Source organism: Cryptomeria japonica, chromosome 10 (assembly GCF_030272615.1).
Source record: "Cryptomeria japonica chromosome 10, Sugi_1.0, whole genome shotgun sequence".
NCBI lineage: Eukaryota > Viridiplantae > Streptophyta > Pinopsida > Cupressales > Cupressaceae > Cryptomeria > Cryptomeria japonica.
The window spans coordinates 431,879,685-431,905,155 of record NC_081414.1 but is presented as its reverse complement, the minus strand read 5'-3'; the positions used below and the strand labels follow the sequence as shown (position 1 = coordinate 431,905,155).

Genomic DNA, 25,471 nt, shown 5'->3' with positions numbered 1-25,471 from the left:
TTTATGTGAATTCAAAGCAAATTATAATGTAATCTGGAAAAGGGACATTACAAAATGTCCCTCTGGAACACTGTAAAAACAAATCTCTCTAAAACCATTAGAACTCACCACAGCCAAAACTAGAAAGTATTGGATTGAGTTGAGAGAAAATGGAAGCCAAGACCAAGAGCTAAAAATAGCACTTACTAAAAATAGCTAGTACTACCCAAACCCTAAAACTGAAGATGTTGCACATTGAAGTTGAGAGGACACTGAAGCTATGATCAGTTACCTAAAATAGCACATACTATAAATAGTTATTTCTAAAAATAGTAAGTCAACCAAAACTCCCAAATGACCAATCAGTGTTCAAATTGACACTTACTAAAAATAGTAAGTCTCAGTCAAGTTGTCTGAAATCACTCTAGAAAGTGTCGATCATCTCCATTAATTCATCTGAACACACTAGCAACAACGAAATACTCCTCTGGTCCTAACCTAGAAAGCGATCACCTGTTGCACTACAAGAGAACTTGAAAATGGGGACATTACATGCCATCAAGGATTACAAGGAAATTTATAGTAACAAGAATTTGGTCAATGATAAGGCTTATATGATCTTGTTAGTTCCTATATAAACAACAATAGTTTTTTATTAAGGTTCAAACAGGTTTTGAAGGGACCTAAAACCCTTTTTACATTAAGCTGCCATAGAGATAAAAACCAATAAACCAACAATTGTTGGTTCCTATATAAAAAACAATTTTTTTTTTTATTTTGAGTAGTGATGATATTTTAATTGATACTCTTCTTTAAGATGTTCTACTAATGGCCTCATTTGGATATTGCATTGTGTCTTAATCTACGTACAGTTTTGTTGGAGATAACTTGATAAAGTTTTATTTTCACTATAAATGATCAGTATCAAAGCTTTCTTCCCTTGATCTGAATTGCACTTTAAGAACCGGCTTACACTTTACTATGCATTATCTCTTCATGAAGAAATATTAGAATGCCCTGTGCAAGACATCGACATATTCACAATGGATAAGGAAATTATATAAACAACAAAACTAATTGATAAGTAAAGACTTATCTTAGGAATTACACCATCAAGTATATTACACTTGCAAAGCTGGCTTACACCTTATTGTGAATTATCTCTCCTTGAAGAAAAATTTAAATGGCATGTGTATGACATCGAAATATCCACATAGGGAAAGAAAAAGATATAGACAGGAAAACGTGTTGATAAGTGAAACTTATCTTAGGAACTCCACCATTAATAATAAGGTTAAGTCAACAAGAAAATATGTGTTCCATACCAAGTCCTCGGGTTGATGTGTTAATCACTCTTTTCTCCACTGCTATCATTGCTAGCTAGTTCCTATGTGCTTTGATTGTTTTTTTGCTATCTAATTACTAGAATTGTAGATAATTGAACAATCATTGAAAATAGTCCTCAAAGTTATGACTTTAGTATTAAAGTACTCTAGTAGTGTAAAATCCCACACCATAAATAATATTTGTTAAACAAATTGTCAAATGTTATTGTTTCATTTCTATTGGTTTGTGATGTCCCCATCCTTACACTACTATCATAATAGCATTAAAGTACTTTTGTGGTCAAGGAGTGACAGATTGTGAGCACCAATAGCAAGTTAGAAGTAGATGTATATAGTCAGTGTATAGTTAGGAGAAAAGTATTCAAGAAAATCATGACGTCTTATAAATAAGACGATTTTTCTTAGAAATATAGGGATTAAGAGTCATGATTAATGACAAGCACAGATAATTAATAACAGAGAATTGGTATAAGCCAAATCTGCAATTGGCCAACAGCATCGCTAATACTATGAGAGGAAGTGATTGGCTAATGAATCGATTACTATGAAGACAAGATCGATAGGGAATGATACAGAAGACAATTGATGAATGAGGAATCAGTAATGGATATTCCTAAGTGTCAACAGGAACAGTAGTTCCTATGAAGAACGAAGCCAAGCAATAAGCAATCGATGATCATGAATATCGATCATACATATGATAGTCAACAACTAATAGGAATGGTATGATATGCAGATCAATAAAGCGACTAAGACGTTAATAAACATTGGCGAGTATCGATAAATATAAGTTGGAGTCAATGATTAAGATGACTGCAATCAACGTATGACTGAGCAACAATTAACTTAATAATGATGTTAGATTATACAGCGAGCATAACCAATATGGATATGGAGGAACAACAATTACAATATGATAATGACCAAGTCACGGGAGAATGCGATTAACTATGATATCTAGCAAACCAAGGAGTGGTATTATGGTCGTACTAACTAATGCACATCAATTAGTGAAGAATATTACTATCAGCATCAATTAAGGAGAATGTTATCGATATCTGAAAAGGTACATCTAGACAGCGATTTACTATGTTTAGTAGCAGCGATATACAAGGGGAATTAAATGATGTGGATAAGGAGTACAGCAATTGGTAATTATTACGAATGAATGTAATTATCATTAGACAAGATGGGTTAAGAGTACAAGCTTCATCAATAACTCAAGAGGTGCGATTAGTATTTGTTATGAAGAATGCCGTGTATAAAGAGGCATGAGATATGTCCTTTCCAATGTGACTTATCAACATGACAACAAGATATAAGAAAGCCTTCTACCTCATTCAATTCATCATTGAATTGGAATTTGTTTGTTTATTGTATCCTATTTGGATCTGCTCATTCGAGCATTATTGCCTTTGGCATAGGGGTTGTATAATTCAAAGTCTACATCAGATATAGCACCAATAAATTGCATAATTCTACAAGTATAAAATCAGAAACAACAATTCATCTTTCATCGATATAGGTGAAAGGTTAAGTTTATCAGCATAAGATCACTGCCAAATCAGACACAGCTTGCATAGCCTTATTGCTACAATCTAAGGATATCTCATTTGCATATTCCTTCAAGATAGATCAGGGACAGCAACATCCAATCAGATTACAAGTTGCAGATCACATATATATATATATATATATATATATATATATATATATATATATATATATATATATATATATATATATATATATATATATATATATATATATATTCATCTAGTTCACCTTGCATATATTTAAGTGCCCAATCAGATAGCAGTGATATTTGTTTGCAAATATCATATAACATCTGAATATAAGTGTTATTAATTATATTTCATAAGAACAATCATTTATAAAGAGATATTATAAACTATTATTTTGCAATCAAGTAACTTCTATTATCATTACTTTAAGCATTATTTGAGATTTTTAAGGAAAGAAATCTCTTGCAATTGATTTTTGCAAGATAAATGTCCCTATTTTCTAAAACATAAAATAAGGGGACATTACATAGTTAAAAAAGACTAATAACTAGTTTCAAATTCATGTAAATGGTGTTTTTGCAGTTTATGATATTATGTGATAATTTACTGGGATTCGACTATGTAGTTTTGAGTCCTTCACAAGCCAATATGTAATATGCCTTTTTAGGATATTCCTGATTTTTGCTTTAAAACAATAATCCTTACTCATAATGATAATGGCTTTGTCAACATTTATGAATTTATAATAATATTCAGATCAAAATTTTGAAAATCAATCATATCTTTAATTATTTGGAAATGCTTTCAAATCTGCTGAATCAGAGGTTTTTGTCCCTAACTCAGCAGTGCAATATCAAGGGTTTTTGTCCTTAACTTGCCAAGAGTATTCAAGGGGTTTCATCCTTAAAACTCTTAGCTCACCTCAAAGGATTTTTTTCCTTCCTGATCAAGATTTGCGTTTTGGTCCAAACTTGATAAGAGAAATAAGGATTTTCATCCTCAATCTCTCTTGAACTTGGAAGGATTTTTGTCCTCCTTATTTCCAACTCACTTCCTCAAATTCAAGAATGATTTCTTGAATGCTTGATTGATTCATTGCTGATTGCTTGATTGATCTTTGCTGATTGATATTTCTTTATGGATAGATGAGTGAGAATGCCTGAATGATTTTCCTCTTCCCAAGAAATGATCTCCCCTTTACACCTTATTATTAAGGTAGTCACAACCTTTCACAATTGCTACCCTTTGAAAGAGTATAATCCTTCATTCTTAATCACTGCCTTGAATTCTTAATTTAATGTTAATTAAATATCTTTCATTTTAGGAAATTGCTGCCCTTGATATTCTTTAATTTATTCTTTAGTCGACTCCTCTATAGAATCACTTCCATCTTCATTTCAAACACCTAGATTATGTGTTTAAGGGCTGCAATCTCTTATATTTGGCAGGGGCATGACACCATATTTCACGAGTAGTATTTATTCCATGTAGGTGAGACTCAACAGTGAAGCACTAGAACTACCCAGGCGGTCATCTATCTCAGTACCACTTTGGCTCAAGTGCACTTAGCCATGGAGATTTTTGGCAATCTATCATGTCCCCTCCTTGATCGTTATATATATCCTAAATGAGGCAAGTATTACTATTGATTAATATAATGATTAACAAATTATTATTTGAAATTTATTTATTTATTAAATAAATTATTTAATTAATATATATTAATTGTTATTCTTGAAAATGTGATAAAGCCAATTATTAAAATGAAGGTAATATATTAAATAATGTTAAAAGAAGAAATGAATTATTAAATAATATTAATATATTAAATAAAATTAATATATGAAATAAACTATTAGAAAATATTAATATATTTAAATATATTAAAAAATGGAAATATGAATTATTAAATGAACGAATCAAATAATATTAAAGCATGAAACGGGAGTAAGCATTGGGTAAAGAAATTTCTTAAATACATTTACAGGGAGATAACCCCCCCACGTAGAGAGCTAACTCCACGATGGCCCCTCCCCCGTGGGAAGTGGTGGGACGGGGGTTGCAGCCTGGGCTGCGACCACCGTCACACCCCTTCCTGCGGAAGGGACCCCGTGGGGGGATGCGACACTTCCCCTCCACGGGGTATTAAGGAAACTGCCACAAAGCTAAGGAAAGGCACGGAGGAGAGGGAATCGGGAGGACTTCAAACAGCCACCACCAATTGCGAAGTACAAACTACAGGCTGTGGTTCATGAATAGGTAAGAGGATTACTGGTTACAAGGTATATATGTGTGTGGACGTGTGTGCCACACACACACATATATATTAGTGAGTATTTCGGAATATAGGTTAATTTCTGAATATATATTAATGAATATTTTTGAATGTATATTACTGAAGATTTCTAAGTATATATTACTGGATATTAATTGATGTGTATATAGCAATGAATATAGGTATGCATACAGAATATTTATGTATATCTAGGATCAATAAAGAAGATTAAGGAATATGTAAATGTAGAAGTAAATTATGGGATGAAAAATGATAATGAATTGTAAGATGTAATATGAATAATGTGATTATATGATGAAGGCTATTGGGAGGAAATTCCCTTAGCCTAATGAAGGGATTATGATAATCACTGGTAGGCAGTATATAGTGAATATCTATATGCATATATGTTATGGCTTGGTTGACAAAGTTCATCCAAGAAGAGACGGATCTGGTCGGTCCTCTCTGGTAGACTTGGATGATGAGATGCATCATCCAAGACAAGGAATTGATCATATATGATGGTCCTCCTTGGTATGGCTTGGGTGTAAGAAATTACATCCAAGACAGGAATCGAATTAACCTTCGACTTCCTGGTATGGCTTGGGTGTAAGAAATTACATCCAAGACAGGAATCGAATTAACCTTTGAATTCCTGGTATGGCTTGGAACCAAGATAGGTTCTAAAAAGGCGATCTTCACAACCGCCTAAGGACATGTCCCAGTACTGCACTCGTATCATTTTATTAAATAAGAGTTGAGATTAGTGTTAATTAAGTAATTGAAGTTTAATTGCAAGTTAGATTAGTTATATATATATATATATATATATATATTTGTTGTATTCTAACAATCTGTTTTGCAGGACAGTGATCTCTAACTAGTAGGGACATTACACAATCTATCCCACTGAACTTGTCACCCCATTTGAAAAACCTTCAGCAAGTTTTGTGCCTTATGACATTCATTATATAACTCCCTAGCTCATTGATTTTTGTATAGGTAGTGTTTTTCGCAATGTGTCAAATTATGTATTAATTTATCAGGATTCAATTGCATAGTTTGAGTCAGTCTTCATCAACCCATATTTCATGAGTAGTCTGTAGTAGTTCCATTGCTCGAGTAATAGGGATGCTTAGAGAATTCTGCACATAACATTTGAATAAACTGTACTTAAAATGTTAGTTCCTTCTTTCACTTAATTTTCTGCAAGCCACTGCTTCATTATTCCAGTCCTCTCCCATATTTTACTGTATTCTGGTTATCTTCCATAAAGCCTTGAGAAAAAACTTTCAAAGACTTGACTTTCTTCAAGTCTACATTCTGTGCCTGTGATGTATACGACTGGAAACAATACATCGCTTAAAAACCTATCCAATTGATTTTTTCTTAACCAATATAAAAAATTAGAAGGGGCTGGTATGAATTTGAGGAATTTTTTTCATGTCTCAACTTTATTCAAATATGGGCATTGCAATTACATGTAAAACTTGCCCATCCTCATCACACCAGTAGCTTACATTCACATCAGCTACATGAGGTACAAGAATACGTTTCAAAGGCATAAACAATTATTCTGGTGGCAACAACAAAAATAATCATTTACTGCTTTCATCTCTTGCACATTCTCAAGTATATGAGACCATATGTGATAATGCTTTTCAGCCACACAATCATTTGTTGTCAGCATTCGCATCTTATTTAGAATGCTACACTTTCAATTAGATGGCATTCTTGCAATTGAAATGCTAACAACTTCCATAAGCAAGAATTCATTGCAATAAGTTTGGCCAAGTAGAGAAATAACAAATTATAGTAAAACAAATACACAACAGTCAATGTAAGCAGAAAACTAGGAATTAACAAACAGCATAATTGATCTCATAACAAGCATCTGCATGGTTACAACTTTCTAAATAACAAAGAAAGATTTGATGCTTTAGAAAATAACTCACCCTCCTAGCCTAAATTTGGTCCTGTGCCTTCCATAACCAGCACATTGCTCATCAGCTCCAGAACCAACAAACAAAATTCGTGCCTCTGACTTATACTTTGTGCGCTTGAACTTTCTATTTTTATTCGAAAGTAAATGAGATTCATTGAAGTGACACTCATCTTCTCCCTGACAAAATTCCTCTTCTTCCACCCATCCATCACCACAAGCTGCTAGCCATAATGCAGTCCCAATATTCAGATCCTAGGGCACAAACATTTGAAGTTACAAAAAAAAAGGTAAATATGTTTATAAACATATGCATTCAACCTGAAACATCTGCAATGAAATGACTTGTCATAAGAGTTTGCAAAAAGAATGTTACCCAACATATTAGTTCTTTATAACACTCCAATGAGATAGATGGTAGCACCAAGAAAGAAATGATAAGCACCTTCCAAATCAATTAGTCCAGAAGTGATCTTCATAAAGGAATGATTTTCACAAGACTCTTTCTAATTATCATATTCAACAATCAAAAACTATTTGAATCAAAGTTGCAGGATATGCCACCCTCTTGGTACGCATACCATCTTACCCAGTATGGATACCAGCATACCCAATACGAATACACTTATAATATAGCCTAGATACCATCTGTGCCCTTATTCTGGGGTAAATTTAGAGCTCTGCCGAATAATTCAACATTTTGAAAGATTGTGTTGTATCCATGTAAAATGTAACCAGAAAAAAAATCTCTGCCATGTGTTTTCCTCACTCTCTACCATGTGTCTTTTGTCCAAAGTTTTCCTTGTGTCCTTTAACCACCTGCATTTGTATTGTTTGTTAATTTGTTTTCTTTTATATGTTGATTTATTTGATGTGACAGTGTACATGGACACCGAGCTCTTTGCATTGAATCTACACCTTTCACATTTGAAAGAATTTGAAAGCACTTGCATGGAATTGCAAGCAAGAACCTTTAACTTTGGAGGAAGAGAGCAACAAACATTTAAAGAAAAAGAAAGATTCCCTCAACCAAAGGAAAGTCTTCATGACCAAGGGTTAGTAAGGAGGACTTTACTTCAAAAAAAATTCTATTCAGCAAGGGGCCTCCATCAATCAAATGATTCCAACGGCATAACGACCATATTGAGAGGAGAGATCAAAAAAGAACCTAGTAAACGAAGAAATATGAAAAAATTCTTACAAATGTAGAAGGTGCAGATTCAATGCAGAGATCCTAGAGTGCAACTGCCTTCCATAGAGCTCAAAGTGAAGGTACACCATCCCATTTAACATTTCACATCAAATTTGTGTAACTTTAGGCAATTTTCGCTCTAATTTTAATTTTTGTTTTTTTTCACTTTGTAAATTTTATTTTTATTATCAACCATTTTTTATTTAATTAATAATAGTTTTATTTTATTAATGTGTATGTCTACTATGTTATCCTCAATTTTGGCTTGCCAAAAATTGTAGGATAACCCCTACGAATTTTGTCCAGTTTGTAGCCCATGTGTTCTAAGCATGTTGATCGATTTAAAATTCCATTGTCTCCGTTCGTGACTTGGCCCTCGAAAAATCATCTCAATTTGAAGTCTCAAGATGTCAACTTGAAAGATTGAACAAAATGCCTTTTAGGAGTTAGTTTTATTCCACCTTTGTTGATTTTGGTGTTAAATTCGGTCTTAAATCCGATTTTCAACTTGCATAGTTTGTCTTGGTGTAGTTCCGATCCATAGACCCGAACTACACCTGTCTTGGTGTAGTTCAGATCCATAGACCCAAACTGAACCTGTTTTGGTGTAGTTCGGATCCGTAGACCCGAATTGCACCTATCTTGGTGTAGTTCGGATCCATAGACCCGAACTGCACCTAACTTGCACTTTTTTTAGAATAGTTTGGACCTGTAGGTTCGATATACACCTGACCCTTGTTTTTCCTAAGTGTAGTTTGGGTCTACGAACCTGAACTGCACCTTTTAGCCACACTTAGCCTTTAGTGTAATTCAAGCCAAAATGCACACTCGTAAATAGGATCCGTAGGCCCGATTTACACTTGTTCTACCATGATACAATGAGGGGTTTTGTAGCCCTAATGGCACCAAATTCAGTACATACATGATCCTGTTCAGTTCAAATGATCAAGATAGTTGATGATTGTTCTTTACAATTGCTGATGTTTTCCCAATGCTACAATGCTATTTAAATGTCGGACTCAGAACCATCTCCAAGGAAAAGACAACGAAGTTCAAGAAGCAAGACTCTTATCTGCTCTTCATCCCATCCTCAATGGTATCAAGCATCGCGAACACCAGATGATTCTGAAATACAGGCTACCTGGTAACAATATGAAGATTTTCTAAAGAAGGATGATCATAATAAAGATGTGTCTCTGGACACTTTGTCATTTTTATGCATCTCTAGTGCAGTGGCATTTTGTAATTCCAATCGACACCTCAAGTGTCATTCTATGTATGCACTAGTACACATATAGGACTGCATGTGTCCTAAGTCAAATTGAACTTTACTTTTGACTTAGTCATAGTTGAGTTTTTCCTATTTTTGCTCACTACACCTCCTCAATATATATGAGGGTGCTCATTGTAATAATCTATCTTTTTGCAATGCAACAAAACTCTGCCAGTTTGGGAAGCACTCTAAAACTTTTGTTTTAGATGTAAATCAAATTGCAATCAATAAAAGAGACAAGTTGCTTTCAATCTTTGTGTTGGAATAAGTTGTAATGTGACGACATTATTCGGAGTTGATTGTGAGCATTTTGGTGTTATTTGAAAGAGATTTAAACCCAAACTTGTAGTCTTTGAGCTGCTTATTGTGTTTATAATTAATGCTATATTGTCAAACTTGATCTTGTAGTCTTTGAGTTGCTTATCACATTTGAAGCTAATGTTTCATGCTCAAGCAAAGATATAACTTGCAGTCTTTGTGCTGTTTTTACCTTCTACGTTTGTGTATTTAAGGTGAAGTGTATGTTGAAGTCTTTGAGCTACACGTATTTCATATTTGTCCTTGAAGCTTTATAGGAAATCATGGAAAGTCTTTGAACTTTCATGAGCTTCTTAAATAATTCTGCTTGGTTGTACTTGAAATTTTATTGTAAGAGTCATCTATTTGTAAAAGTTGATAGGAAAGTGATGAAAAGAAGACTTTGAGCTTTATTATTACTTTCACATCCCAAAGTTATTTTCAAAAAAAGGGAGCAACGGGAGGCTTTGTACTCACTTTGCTTACAATTAACATAGATTCTTAAAATTACTACAAGTTAGAAACATTTTGTTACTCTGTTCTAGATAGAGAATAAGATAAAACTTATTCTGAAAAAAGAGAATCAAGTTGTAGTATCATCTTAGATTAGTATAAAATTAGCAGGTAGATTAAGAATAGATAGAAATTGCAATAGAAAGAGGGAGCCTTCTCTTATAACGAGGAGAGATTATAACTTGCCTTCTGAGAAGTATTATCTCACATACGTGAAACTCGCATTTTGTAAACCTTCACTACAAAATTTTCACCCAACATACTATTCGTTATTAATTATTCTTTTATATATATTTAAATTTAAGATATTTTTAAATCATATTTAGTCTATTATCTTTATTTAGATTTAAATGCGAAAATATATCTCTTTGTTTTTTAAATCAAAACAATTACACATACACACACACACACACAAACATAGAGTTGTGTTATAATATGTATAATTTTTCATATCCAACTGTATCCATATTAGGAGGTCTTGAAAAATAGGCATATCCGTATCTCATTTCCATATCTATATCTCATTTCCATATCTGTACTTGAATTCATATTCATGCAACATTGGTTTATATCCATTTGATTCTACTGAAAGAGGCTGCACGGTTGCATGGTGAATGCATAAGTAAAATGATAAGGACAATTCTTCTATTGCCAGCCATTTTAGATCTCTCCCATGTAGCAAGAAACCAGACCCTTACATAGCCCTCTCCTTCCATTCAACACTAATCAAAATTTACCCCGAACAGGAGGAAGGCCATGGCCTCCTCTCCATTGCATGCCAGTTCTCCTTCACTCCAAAATTAAAAAATTTTAAATCTTCTTGCACCCATATGAAACTTTTTGTCATGAGTCAAACTTCAAACAAAATCCTTGTCTATCCAACAAAACCTAACATTATGTTCCAAATTTGTCTTGTTTGTTTATGTCGTCTTCCATTCAGATTTTTGCTGGATCAACAAAATCGGGCTTTCAAAAGCATGTGTCAAGTCATGAATCTTAAAATGTCAGTCACCATGAGAACATCAACAAGGTAAGCTAATAGTGTTTCCAATCACTTCTTACTGCAGCGGTAAAGGGCAGAAATCATGTTTTCGGTTAAAGATTGCAACAACGTGATCAAACATATATAACAGGAGTTGCCTAAATTGAAAAATAATTTGATAATTTATTGAGCGATATACAAATGTATATATAGAGTTTACAAAGACGATGTTCTATAAAAAGAACAAGTCATTTAAGTGAAAACTAATAAGCTATAAAAAGCTTAAAAAGCTAAATACTAAAAGCTAACTATGCATCTTTAATAAGAAGCAATAGTTTCACTTAATAAACTAAAAAAGCTAAAAAGCTAAATACTAAAAGCTAACTATGCGTCTTTAATAAGAAGCAATAGTTTCACTTAGTAAACTAAAAATGCTAAAAAGCTAAATGATCATTAATTAAAGAATAAATAAAATATAATTAGATATTCTAATACCCTCCCTTAATGGTCATTCTATCTACTACACCAAGTTGCCCTCTAAATTTGAGAAACTTTGTCGGGCTCAAAGACTTGGTGAGGATATTTGCAGTCTGATCTTCTGCAGGAATGTACTGCAATATCACTTATCCATCTTCAACATGCTTGCGGATTAAATGACAATGAAGCTCCACATGCTTTGTCCGCTCATGGAAGACTGGATATTTGGCTAATTTCAGAACCTCTTGATTATCACAAAACAAGGAAGTAGGTCCTAGTTGAGACATTTGCATGTCTGCAAGCATCCTACGTAGCCATATTGCCTCACATGCTGCCTTAACAGTTCCCCGATACTCTTCTTCGGTCGAGGAAAGAGCTATTGCCTATTGTTTCTTGTTGGTCCATGTGACTGCCCCTGTGCCCAAGCTGAAAACATACCCAAAAGTTGACTTTCTGTCATCAACACAACCTGCCCAATCTAAGTCTGTGAAACCAACCAGCCTAGGATCTTTGCTTCTGCTGTACAGAATGCCAAAATCAGGAGTGCCCTTCACATATCTTAGCACACGCTTCACTGCAACCCAATGATCAACTTTTGGGGCTGACATGAAGTGAGAAATATAGCTCACAGCATAATTGATGTCAGGTCTAGTGGCGGTGAGATAGATGAGGCTGCCCACTAGTTGCCTGAATGAAGACACATCCACTACAGGTGAATCTGATTTGGCTGATAATTTCAGCCCTATCTCCATAGGTGCAGATGCAAGTTTGCAATCTTGCATTTGAAACTTATCCAGCAGGCTCTTGGCATACTTTGACTGAGAAATGAATATGTGGCTATCAGTCTTCCAAACCTCTACATCGAGACAATAATGGAGAAGTCCCAAATCTGTCATATCAAAATGCTTACACAAATTCGGTTTGATCTACATGATCAAATGTGCTGCACTACCAGTAATGATGAGATCATCAACATAGACTACTAGCAATAGAATATCGTCACTAGTATGTTTGACATACAAATTGGAATTTGAAGGACTCCTCTGAAAGCCTTGATCAATCAAGTACCTATCAATTTTTATGTACCATGCACGAGGAGCCTGTTTGAGGCCATAGAGTGCTTTGACTAGTCTACATACCTAGTGTCCCTTACCGGCAACCTTCAAACCTGGAGGCTGCATCATGTAGACTTCTTCCTGCAAATCACCATTGAGAAAGGCACTCTTGACATCCATTTGATGAACTTTCCATCCAAACTGAGCTGAGAGAGCGATGACAAGCCGAATGGTACTCAACTTGGTTGTGGAAGCAAATGTCTCCTCATAGTTGATGCCCTCCTTCTGTGAAAACCCTTTTGCTACTAATCGAGCCTTGTACTTATCAAGGGTTCCATCAGCTTTATACTTGACTTTAAACACCCATTTGCAGCCAATTGGCTTCTTCCTTGGAGGAAGATCTGACAATACCCAAGTGTTGTTTTTCAAAAGACTATGTTGCTCAGCTACCATAGCCTGTTCCCACTCAAGTACACCTTTAGCCTCTGTATATGTCTGAGGCTCATAAATACTGTGAATGTTGGCCATAAGAGCAAAATTAACTGTGTTTTGCTTGTTCTTGCCTCTAGCTGATCTACCCTCAATGAGCTCATCATTACGAAGATCACCAATGGTCTTGGCCCACCACTTAGGCTGGAGATTAGAAGTACCAACATCTACTGCAGGATGAAGAAGATTACCTGGAATATCTGGAGCAAGCTCCTCTGGATGTGGATACGGAAGATCCTAAGGAAAGTCAGGTGGTGCAATGTCATGCCTAGGAGACCCCACAACTATAGAGTCAACTAAATCCCTCCCATCAGGTGGAGCTAAGGGAAGGTGAACACCCATATTTGTAGCCTCTAGAGGTTGATCATTAATGCTCAAATCAGGAGAAGGCTGAAAAGGCCCTCGTTCTTCATCAAATACTACATCGCGGTTGAATATGAGACGATCAATGTCTACATCAATCAGCCGATAAGCCTTATGGTTGTCATTGTAGCTAGTGAGCATCAATTTTTAACTCTTTGAATACAGTTTGGTGCACTTGGCACCTGGAATCCAAACATAAGCTACAGAGTCAAAAACTTTCAATGACTGATTTTGGGCTTCCTGCCAGACCAAGCTTCCTCTGGAGTCATCTTCTTAACAGCCTTTGTGGGAGACCGGTTCAGAAGGTAGACTGCTTCCGCCCAAAACTGCTTTGGAACATTTCTATGCTCCAACATAGATCAAGCCATCTCAGTGACTGTACGGTTCCTGCGTTCAACAACATCATTCTACTGAGGAGTGTAAGTGTGGTAAGCTGATGCTTAATGCCATGTGAGGCACTAAAGTTGGTGAGCTCTCTAGAACAAAATTTCCCTCCATTTTCGAAACGAAGAGTGACTATCTGACAGCCACACTCTTTTTCCACTAAGGCCTTAAACTTCTAAAACATGGTGAACACATCTGATTTCTGTTTGAGAAAATATACCCACATACGTCTACTGAAATCATCAACAAACAATAGAAAATACCTGCATCCAGTGACTAATGGAGTGTTCATGGGACCACAGATATCCGCATGAACGAGCTGCAAGACCTTCAATGCTCTCCAAGCGTCTTCATCTGAAAACGGAGTCCTATGTTGCTTTCCAGCTTGAAAAGCTCTGCAAACTCCATGATTCTGAGTTTAAATCTCAGGTAATCCTGCAACTAGATCCTCCCGAACCAACTGAGAGAGATAGTGGACATTACGATGACCATATCGCTGATGCCAAAGAGTGTTGATGGAAGTACTCCTAGCTGCCATGGCGAGCTCCTAAGAACCACTAGAATCAACAAGTCTATAAAGACCATGATCCTCAATGCCAACTGCAACTGTAGTGCAAGTCTCCCTGTCAACAATGTTGCACTTGTGCAACCCGAACACGACATCTAGTTGTGGTGAATGTTGCATAATCTGACTGACTAACAGTAGATTGAGCTTCATACCAGGTACAAAGTATACATTGAGGAGTATCAAATACCTCCCACCAGATGAAATCTGAATGTTGCCCTTGCCGACGATAGTATACTCTTCGCCTCCACCAAAGATCGCTGAATCAGTGAAAGGCATGTACTCAGTAAACCAATCCCGGCGATGTGTGAAATGCCGAGAGGCTCCAGAGTCAATGTACCTGGCTAATGATTGAATATCATCAGATGGGGTTTGGGCCATGAACGTATAGAAGGCAGATTCCTTTTGATCAGGATGCGTGGCAGAATTGGCTTTTTGCTTGGACCCTCCCTTTTGGATTGCTAGGATGCTATCAATTTCCGGCAATCTTTCACCAAATGGCCATATATATGACACTAGGAACACTATAAGCTCTTCTTCTTTGAAGACTGGTGAGGTTGACCTTGACCTTGTCCTTTCTGCTGGAAGGACGGAGCTTTACCCTTGTTCTTATTCAAAGTTGTGGTTGTGAAGACTTGTTAAGTGGATGAACTAGCGCTGCTTCCAAACTGTTGCTTCCATCGATCCTATTGTAGAAACTTGTTGCAGAGATTGGGAAACTTCAAATCAACACTAGTAGATGGCATATTCAGCGTATCAATGAAGTGCTCGTAGAATCTAGGAAGGCTTTTCAGCATGATCACTACCATATCCTCTTCCACCATGGTTCAACCTATAGCTTCCAACTGGTCACGGATGTCCTTGATCTTCATAAGATATGCCTGGATAGATGACTTCCCATCCATCATGATAGAAAACAACATATTCTTCAGAAAGAAAGCTTGGCTCTTGTCGAACGATTCATGAAGATCCTTCAAGAGATCCCTGATCTCTTTAGCTGTTTTACCAGAAGGTACCTGAGGTAGTTGATCATCTGTGACTGAGAGTTTAATAAGCATGACAGCCTCTCGATTCTTCACATCATGTTTGCCTTGATCATCACCTGTTGTTGTAGGACAAGATTCCTTGCCCAAAACAATCTAATCAAGGAAATGATACTCAAAAATGGTAAGCATGCACTGTTTCCAGGTGTTGTAGTTGCGGCCGTTGAACTTCTAACTGTGCTCCAACATGATGTTGGTCGAAGATGCCATCACAGAAACCAAGGTTGAACGAGGTAAACCGAGTGAAAGCAAGAGATAGAAGAATCAATCTGATTAAAAAATCAGAATACAAATAGCAGCAAAAAAATTTGAAAACCTGGAGCAAAATTCGAGGCACGAATCCCAATGCACAAATTTCAAGGTTTGGGAGAAACCCAAAAATTGAAATTTTCTGCAAATTTATAACTTGAAATTATCATGAAAGTAATTAGAAAAAAATAATAAATTGCAGAAAAGAATACCTCTGATTTTTTATTTGAAAAAAAAGACTCTTAAAAAAAAACGTAAAAAAATAGGGTAAAAAACCCTAACTTGGATTTACAGCAGAAACGACACCCAAAAGACACCAAAATTCGTGGAAAACCCGATGCCCACAAAAATCTCAGAAATCGCAAACAAAACACAGGAGAAAATCGTTGTAATAAACCCAAAATCAGAGAGCCAAAAATTGCGATACACTGAAAATCGTGACTTAAGTTAGCATTTGCCGCCGTCGTCGGAAAACACAGGAAATCGCGAAATAAATCCACCTGTCGCCGGAAAAAACAGATTGCGAAAAATGCGGGTTTGAAAAACCGCAAAAATCACGATTTTCCAAACGCTACCTCTGCAGCAAAATCGCGATTTTCCAAACGCAAAAATTGTGCTTAAAAAGACAAAAAAATCATGGGATGCACAGTCGCAAGAAAAATGGCGCGGAGGGTTTTGGCGAAAACGCGGGTTGTAAATCTGTGAAAACATAAAAAAAAAATCCCGTGTCAGAAACCCTCAAGCAGTTGTAGAGAAAAAAATTCGCCCAACAAAATCATGAAAATCGTAAAACACGATTTGGAGAATAAAAATCCATGAAACCCTCGAATCTAGGAAAGAAATCTGCAAAAAAAACTAACTGCAATATTTCAGAAAAAATCTCTTAGGAAAAACTTTTAAAAATTTTCATAAAAAAATTTCGAAAATTTTAAATTTTCATGCTCTGATACCATGAAAAATAATTGGATAATTTATTGAACGATATACAAACGTATATATAGAGTTTACTAAGACGATGTTCTATAAAAAGAACAAGTCATTTAAGTGAAAACTAATAAGCTATAAAAAGCTTAAATAATAAATAAAGCTTAAAAAGCTAAATACTAAAAGCTAACTATGCATCTTTAATAAAAAGCAATAGTTTCACTTAATAAACTAAAAAAGCTAAAAAGCTAAATGATCATTAATAAAAGAATAAATAAAATATAATTAAATATTCTAATATATATTAGGTTTTCAAAATATGCAAAAACAGGTTGTCAGATGCACCATAAAGAACACAAATATATTTTTGAAAGCGCCTAAAATTTTAGATGAAAACTCGTCATTTTCATGTCCTATCACGCTTATATAAAGGTGATTTGGTTTACCCTATGTCAGACCTCACAGAAGTAGTGAAGGGTGTGCACCCATAAATGTCATTTAATTCAACAGAGCAGGATCTTCAGCACCTACAGCAAGTGTAATATTCATAGCAGTGGAAGATAAGGTTTATTTTCTTCATAGAAGCAGGGTATATAAGCAGCAGGGATTTCGTGGACAATGACCCTATGCAGCAGTCCAATCAGCAGTGAATTCATCATAGCTCCTCATTATTTATTCTTCATCAGCGAATTGTTATTCAATCTTGGTTAAAGTGTGAAATTCAAAGGATTCATATCAAACATCAGTTGTCTACGCAGTCATATCTGAGACAACATTCATCATTTCAGCAGAGATTTTTTCATTATATCCACAGAAACTTGAGCAATTCAATTTGGGTTTTGTGGTAAATTTCAGTCATGATGTGAGACTGCCCAAGGTTGAGTCTTTAGTATAAACCTACGGTTTTGAAAACATAACACCAATAGTCCTTTGCATATTCCTTGGAGGAGTTATCACCGGCATGGTCTTCGATTCTTGAAACAACGGTTCAAACACATAAGAAAGTTGAGAATTTATTGATAGGGTCACCGACGAAGCAGGGAGGATGAAAATGATCATCAATAGCATTTAAATCATTGCAAGAACAAATAGTGAGAATATATTTCTCCCATTCTTCACTTGAAGTATTTGAAGAGCAATAACTTGATTTTCATCAAAGGAGATTTCTGAAGAGTTTTGCTGTTACAAATCTTGTAGAGGTCATGAGGAGGTAGTTAGGGTTTTTGCATTTGGAAATAATCCCCATTAACATTTCAATTATTGCAAGAACAAACAATGAGAACTTATTTCTCCCATTTTTCATTCAAAGTATTTGAATGTCAATAACTTGATTTTCATCAAAGGAGATTTGCAAACAATGTGGTGTTGCAATGCTTGTAGAGGTCATTAGGAGCTAGTTAGGATTTTTGTCTTTCAGCAGATGATCATTAACCTATAAACTAAGTTACCAGGTTTGTCGATTGCCTAGCCTGATCCGGGTCCGATTCGCAACTGGTCTGAGATACCGATTCGATTAGCATAAGGTTTGGCAATCTGCTCTGTCAAATTTTGTGCAAGGCAAATTTGTCATCTGTCACCGGCCTACTTGTAAAGTGGGAGGATCTAGAGTCTAGTTGCTACAGATCAAAGCTATCAAAAGATCGGAAGCTACCTCTCTCTCCTACTCCAACCGTATCGAGTAGACTCCATTGTTCAAAGTTTGACTTCGTTCAAACTAGTTTGAAACAACCGAGCGTCAAAGTGGGTCTACTTGTAACAACCACCATTTGGAAATAATTTTTATTTTGTAGAAGAATCTGTCACCGATGATGCCTGAAGCAGAGTCGGGTGGAGCCGAAATAATTTTAGAAGAATAAAGTTTCAATTTTTGAAAATATTTGATTTAGCTATGTTAAATTAATATATTCTAGTATTTATAATATTTATGTTAATTTTTAAATATATTTGTATTTTTATATTTTATAATTTATCTAAGGTGGAAATATATATATGTGTGTGTGTGTGTGTGTAATATATGTATATATAATATATATATATATATATATATATATATTTTATTAATATTAGTTTTCTTTATAATTTAATTATTATATTATAATATTATAGATGAATCTTATTAATATCATATATATAAGATTTATAAATATTATTATATACTAAAAATATGTATATATTTTTAATTTTTATATGTTTTTGTACTAATGAATCAAAACCCCATTTTAAAATTTTGATGTACCGGCGAACCAGTTCGTCGAACCCGAACCCGAACCGACAACTTAGCCTATAAACATGGTGAGAGCATATAGGGAAAGCTAAATTTATATTTGTTCAGGGGTTTTTAGAGCATTCAGAGTTGCAGATTTCAACAAGGATTTGGTATAGAGGAATTAAAAGAAAATAATGGTTTTAAAATTCAAAACATCAAGATAAATTATCAGAGTTTCAGGGTGTATTCAGAGGCTCTGCCATGATTAGAACAAAAAGACTTCATTAGAATGGTGTCTAGAGTTGCTTGAGAAGTTTGTCTATTTTTAACTAGAGTTATTTGTTGCCAGCACTATTTTTAGCTGTCACCATTTTCAAAGAGATGGCCATATCCCAAGATGTCTATTGTCAGTAGCTAGTTTTAGAAGACCTTCTAGAAGGTTTATAGTTAGCTGGCAAATATTCTTATTGGGAGCTAACTAAAGATTACCCAAGTTAAATTTAGTATTAACAACGGAATTCTCTAATAAAGTTTTCTTTGCAGGCAAGCAATCTATCATTTTAGTGTAAGTGTTTGATAGATTCTATTATTTTTCATGCAATGCGTTGTAAAACCTTATAAAAAAGTGCTTTGGGCCCTTAGTTATTATGGTACTGTATCATTCAATAGAATTTAGTATGCCTATTTTGCTGCTCAAATTATTAGGAGTCAAATTTCACTAAACAATTATTGAAAACTTTGTATTACAGTAAATGTTAAGTTGGTAGTCGTAGCTTTGAATAGACTTACTGTGTTAGACCCATAACATCTTTTGTAGGTGTAGATGAAGTGAATTGGTGTATTTTTGTTGTTAACTGTAAATTTTGTATTACAGGTTGCAATGAACTGTAGATTTATATACAATTTCCTTATTCTAATTTACCGAGTCATTTGTGTTGTCTAAACCAATCCTATCTTTATGTGTACTTGCACTGCTCAATTTTTGCCTTTAGCCAAACAACATAAGCGTGCCAAGTTTTTCTTTTAAATTTGTTTGTAATGCATGCTGAGAGATGAACATTTGTTTTTGTTTGCTACGCATAAATTGCTACAAAAACACACATGTAGAAATTGAAATTAGCAAGTACAGACTATTCAGATTAAGATTTGTACGTTTGTTTTTTTGTTTACAAGGAGTTTCATCTTTTAATTCAAAGAGTGATTCTACCACACATATGTTCCATTTTGTGTCACTCCAAAAGGTGCAAATTAAAACGCTACCAAGCTTGTGGTATTCAATGACAGCAAACATCAAAGCAAGGCAAAACCTCACAAATTCCTTCAATACCATATAAAATGAAGCACAAACTTTGGATATTAAACAACAAGCAAATATATGCAAATGCATGGGCACTTACCCTAGTTCAAAAATTCTCAAAACCTGGATAAAAATTTATTCAACTCTTTCTGTTTCAGGGGCACCCTGATCATGCCAAAGGGATATTTGATGGCTATTTTCAGCTAAAAGAAAAAAATGAATGTGGCATTAAAAGAAGGCCCCCAGTTTTTGAGCAAATCAAGTCTCTTTATGAAACACTGGGCACATATGTCCAGTAACACAAAGACTTACCAATTGTTGTACCACTAGATCTGTCTCACCCTTCTCCTACTTGTGCACTGAGATAATGCCTGTCTACAAAATATAGAGCCAACCATTTGAGAATGCATAACAGACTCTGAATTAACAAAAGCCTCAGGCTCCTAAATCCTGTTAAATACATATCAATATTGATCTAATAAACCTTTTCTAGACATGATCACCCTAGACATGGGAGGAATCAAATTAGGGTAGACCATTGATTATGAGAATATAACGTTCCAATGTAAACTATGTCATGAGCATGGGTGAAAGATGCCAAGTACTGATTGAAGCAATCTGATTTAGTTTTCTGATTTTGATCTCTTTGGCCAGCAGTAGGGGAATTTGGTTTTATATGTTTGTATTTTAAGTTTTATGTTTTTTTTGTGTTTTGTAATATATATGCCTTGGGAATTTGCAATGCAATTGAACAACAATGATAAAACATGAACTAATAACTGGAAAGAAATTTTCAGATTGACTGATTTTATAACACTAATTAACAAATGCCAATAAATAATGGAATTCAACAATGATATGCCAAAATTGGCCTACCAGGAGTCCAACGCCTTGCCTGGAGGGCTTTTTTATTGACTAAAATGAATCTAGTTGCTGCTACAGGAGCTTCCAAGGTGTTCTAACTGCCAGGTGTCTCCATGTTTGGCGATTTTTCTCTCTTATTGGCGAATTTTGGCGAAGTGTTGAAGTGAAGTGTTTGATTGAAGGCCTCCATTTTTTCCAGCTTGGCAATCCTCTCCATTGCTACCATTGAGGTTTATTGCCTCCATTTCCAGATTTTCGATTTTTGGTGAAGTTCGCCATTTTTGGTGTCACGATTTTGTGGAAGGTGGCGATTTTTGGTGTTTGATGAACTTTGGCGATTTTTCCACCATTATTGCATGTTGTTTCAGATTTGAGTTGCAAATTGTTGGCAGATACGAGGTGCATTGAAGACATTTTTCAGATCTTCCAAGGATGGCGCCATAGCTAGAAATTACGATTTTGATTTGGCAAGTGTTTGTGCCATTATTTTGGTGAATTCCCTTCACACTTGGTGGCTGCCATCATTCCCAGCTTGTTGATATGTTGCAGATCTGAGTTTGTCCTCCATTGTTGCAGCTTGTTTGACCTCCATAGCTGGCTGGAAAATCAATTTTCAGACTTACATCTTGTTCCCAGCTATTTTGTGCCTTAAGCGATTTTACCCAAGGAGCCGATTGGAGACATTTTCAATCAATTTTCAGAGTTATCTTCCATTGTTGCAGACCTGAAACTCCATTGTAGGGGTGCTGTCCTCAGAAAATAAATTTTTCCAGCCACCTACCTACCTTGCAATTTCACTTGAGAAGCATTTTTGCTTCATTCCGGAGTTTATTTCTGAGTATTTTATCATTCCAAAGGGTGCTGGTAAGTCTGAAAACTTCATTTCCAGATTTGTCTTCAGACTAAGTTTTCATTTCCAGCCCTACATACATGCTCAAATTTTCTTATGTTTGCCTTGGAAGGTTGATTCTCATCAATTTATGCATATCTAGGTGATTACAACATGTTTTAAAAGTTTAATTTTCAGGTTGTCTTCAGATTTTGTTGACCTCCATTGTTGACTGCGGAAGGTGTCCCCAAACATACTTTGTGTGAAAACACAACCTTTCACACCTTTCCTTAGTCATCGTTGATCCAGTATATTCCTTTGCACTTTAATTTGCATAATTTCTAAGTATAAGGAGGTATTAATAAATTTTATAGAGGGTTTCAATGCCCTAACGTTGTCACATTTTGAATCTAATTGTCAAGATCTACCAAGAGTATGGACTATTTTCCTGACTTTATGCTCTAATTAGCTTAAAATCTTTAGAAAGTCCGGAACTTTATTTATTTTCCTAAGTTCTAACTTCAAGCTTCGTACAGGTGCGATGTCGAAGTCCGGATTTAGGGAAAGGAAAGAACTGCTGAAGATACTGGAGACTAGATTCTATCCAGAGCCCAAGATTTCATCCAAATGGAAGGAGATTATAAATACAAACATGCATTTCCTGGACCTGAACCAGATGCAACAACGGATGTTCGGAGTCGGAAATCAAATTCCTTCCCCGGCATATGTAAACATTATGAAGAGGTATTTTTCATGCCGCCGGATTTCCACAGTCCATACAATGCAGTGAGCTTATCCTAAAGTGTGCACGATGTTATGATCCTCTCAAGCGAATGATCAAAACTCCCAAGGGCGTTGTTATTGCCTACCTTGTTGAGGATGTTATTGCTGAGGTGTTCGGGATTACATGCGGAACAGATATGAAGGATGCGACCAAGGATGAATATAAAGAGCGATACACGAAGAAGATGGATGCGTGTAAGAATATAATAAACAAAGAGTGGATGATTGAGCCTAAGCTTCATCATTCCATGGCTCCCAAGACACTCATGTGCACAGACTTTGAAGAGGAGTATAGTGACTTAGTATTCCTACTCAACAGAGTGATGGGGATGCCCCAGGGTGCAATATTCGATGGATGGATGTTCTATTTCATCCAGGATTGTCTTAGAGAGACATTAGTAAATTGGTCTAAGATCATAAGTGACAATCTGGACTTTCAGCTGACGAATGTAGAGCGGTCCAAGTCATTCACCATGACTTCCTACCTAGTATACCTGCTTGCACAGTTCGTTTCATACAAAGGATTGACATGCAAAGGTGAGGTCGGGAATGGGCAAGGACAATTCAGGAGTCATGAGTGCTATCCCTAGCTGAGCATGTATAGAATTGGAGACTATAAGAGAGTGAATGACGTATTCACAATGTACATCACGCGGATGTTGCAAGGCGGAATCCACAGAAGATTGTCCAAGGAGGCAATAGAGCTAATAGAGAAATATGGCTTGTGGTATATTCAGTTTCCCACTTTCACGTACATTAGGATTCATGGGTTTCAATCCAAACCCTACAGGCTTCCTAGGTATCCGTCCGACAAAATGATCTTGTTGGAAGTGGTGAGACAGCTTCTAGAGTTTGATGTCATTCAAAGAGAGAAGCATAGGACAGGCATGACATTCCCTATTTTAGTTGGGAAGACATCAAAGGTTTGTCAGTCTGCCTTAGCCGCCAGCACTGTGAGTGAGGAGCTTGCATTTTATCGATTTGCAACCTTCAAGAAAAGAGAAAGATTTGATCCCGATAAAAAAGTTGGAAGAATCGAGGGAGAGAAGTTCATCCACAAAGTAGACATAGAAGATTATAGGGCCAACCTGATGGACGAGCAAGCAGTGAAGAGAAGAATGCGGTCCAGAATGTCAGTGGATTTCATGAGGAAGTGTGGACTTTTCCTCATTCCTAATCAGGTGTTAGATGACAAGGATCATACACATCCACGGTATGAGAATGAAATGAAGAAGGCAATCCTACTACCTAATTGATCAAAGTCAGAAGAGATTGACCTGAATGCATTGATTTGAGAGGTCTTGAGTTTCTCCCGTGCATGGGTAGATATACAGATGAATAAGTTAGCTGATATGGGTGTTCGCTTCACTTATGAAAAGATGAAGCCGGAAGAATCTACTTCCGAAGATGATCAGAGGACTATCAGTGATGTCAGGATTCATGCAGACGAAGAGAGTCAAGCTTCCAAGAGAAGGAAGAACACGCCAGGAGGAGTCAAGGCCAGAGGGAAGAAGATTGAGGAGGTGAAGAAGAAGAAGAAACAAAAGACTATCATTCCTCCACCTATCATTCCTTCACCACCTCTCAGTGTCTCATCAATTAAGGTGATTGAAATAACAGAGCAGAATAAGGAAACCCAGCAATGTTCCAACACAATGATACTACCAGAGAATATTCAGGAGTTACATGCCATAGCGACATCTGCACCTCCAAATGAGAATGATGATCAACCGGGATCCCCTACTGTCCTTTTGGACGTTAGTTTGGGAAATGAGGTATACAATTTGACCAGGAATAATCCTGATGATGATGATGATGTTATCTCGGCATTCAGAGGACTTGATCGAGAAATATGTCTCGATGATGGTATGGAGATGGCCGCTATTCCTGATTGGCTGATAAGAAGTATGGAAAAAAGTAAGAGAATGATAGAGGTACAGCCTATTGATGACATTGATGACTACCTAGCTAGGAGTGCTAAGGAGAAGGAACCCAAGAGAGAGGAGATTTTGTCGCACATAGCTAGAAATGAGACAGGAATACGGATTGCGCAGGTTGTTGTTCCTATTGCAGGCGTGACAGCGGACATTGCTACTCCTATGGATTTCCAAATCACTTCAGTTGCCCTTGGCCATACATCAAGAGAGAAAGAATTTCAGGAGGTTGGTGATAACCTCAAGGCAATCGACGCAAGGTTAGACAGAGAAATTGCGGAGAAAGAAAAGTATAGAGAAGAGAATATCAAACTTAGAGAGTATATTGCAGGGATAAGGCGTGAGAATCCCACCCTTATTTTCCCTATTGCAGTTGACCATGGAATACATTCACACTATGAGGCAGCGACAGATACACTCTCGGAGGTGGAAAAGTGGATTAAGAGTGCAAGAAAGCAAGTAGATGATTTCCTTACTCAATTTGTCCAGGCATATGATAGGACAACAGGGCTCGTGTTTAGAATCTAGTATTTGGAGGGAGTTTGGGAAGAATTCTGGCCTATTCAGGAGAAGACTATTCCACGCCTCAAGGCTTTGAAGAAGATTCTTAATTCCACCTTGGTCAGCGAGAACATTGTGCACAGTGGAGACAGATACGATTTCCATGGTCGGTATTGTTCATTG

At 36.0% G+C, this 25,471-nt stretch overlaps 1 protein-coding gene across 11 annotated transcripts in view; it reads right to left on the bottom strand.

The window, feature by feature from the left end:
• LOC131067563 (uncharacterized) overlaps positions 1-25,471 on the bottom strand; it is a 225,361-nt gene that overhangs the window by 75,807 nt on the left and 124,083 nt on the right. For all 11 annotated transcript variants that reach the window (XR_009111842.2, XR_009111843.2, XR_009359122.1 and 8 more), the window contains one exon: positions 7,082-7,323. Coding sequence is in view for 6 of the 11 variants with exons in the window: in XM_058002641.2 (XP_057858624.2) it covers positions 7,082-7,323 (242 nt within the window). In the remaining 5 variants the exon portion in view is untranslated. The remainder of the gene's footprint in view (positions 1-7,081; positions 7,324-25,471) is intronic.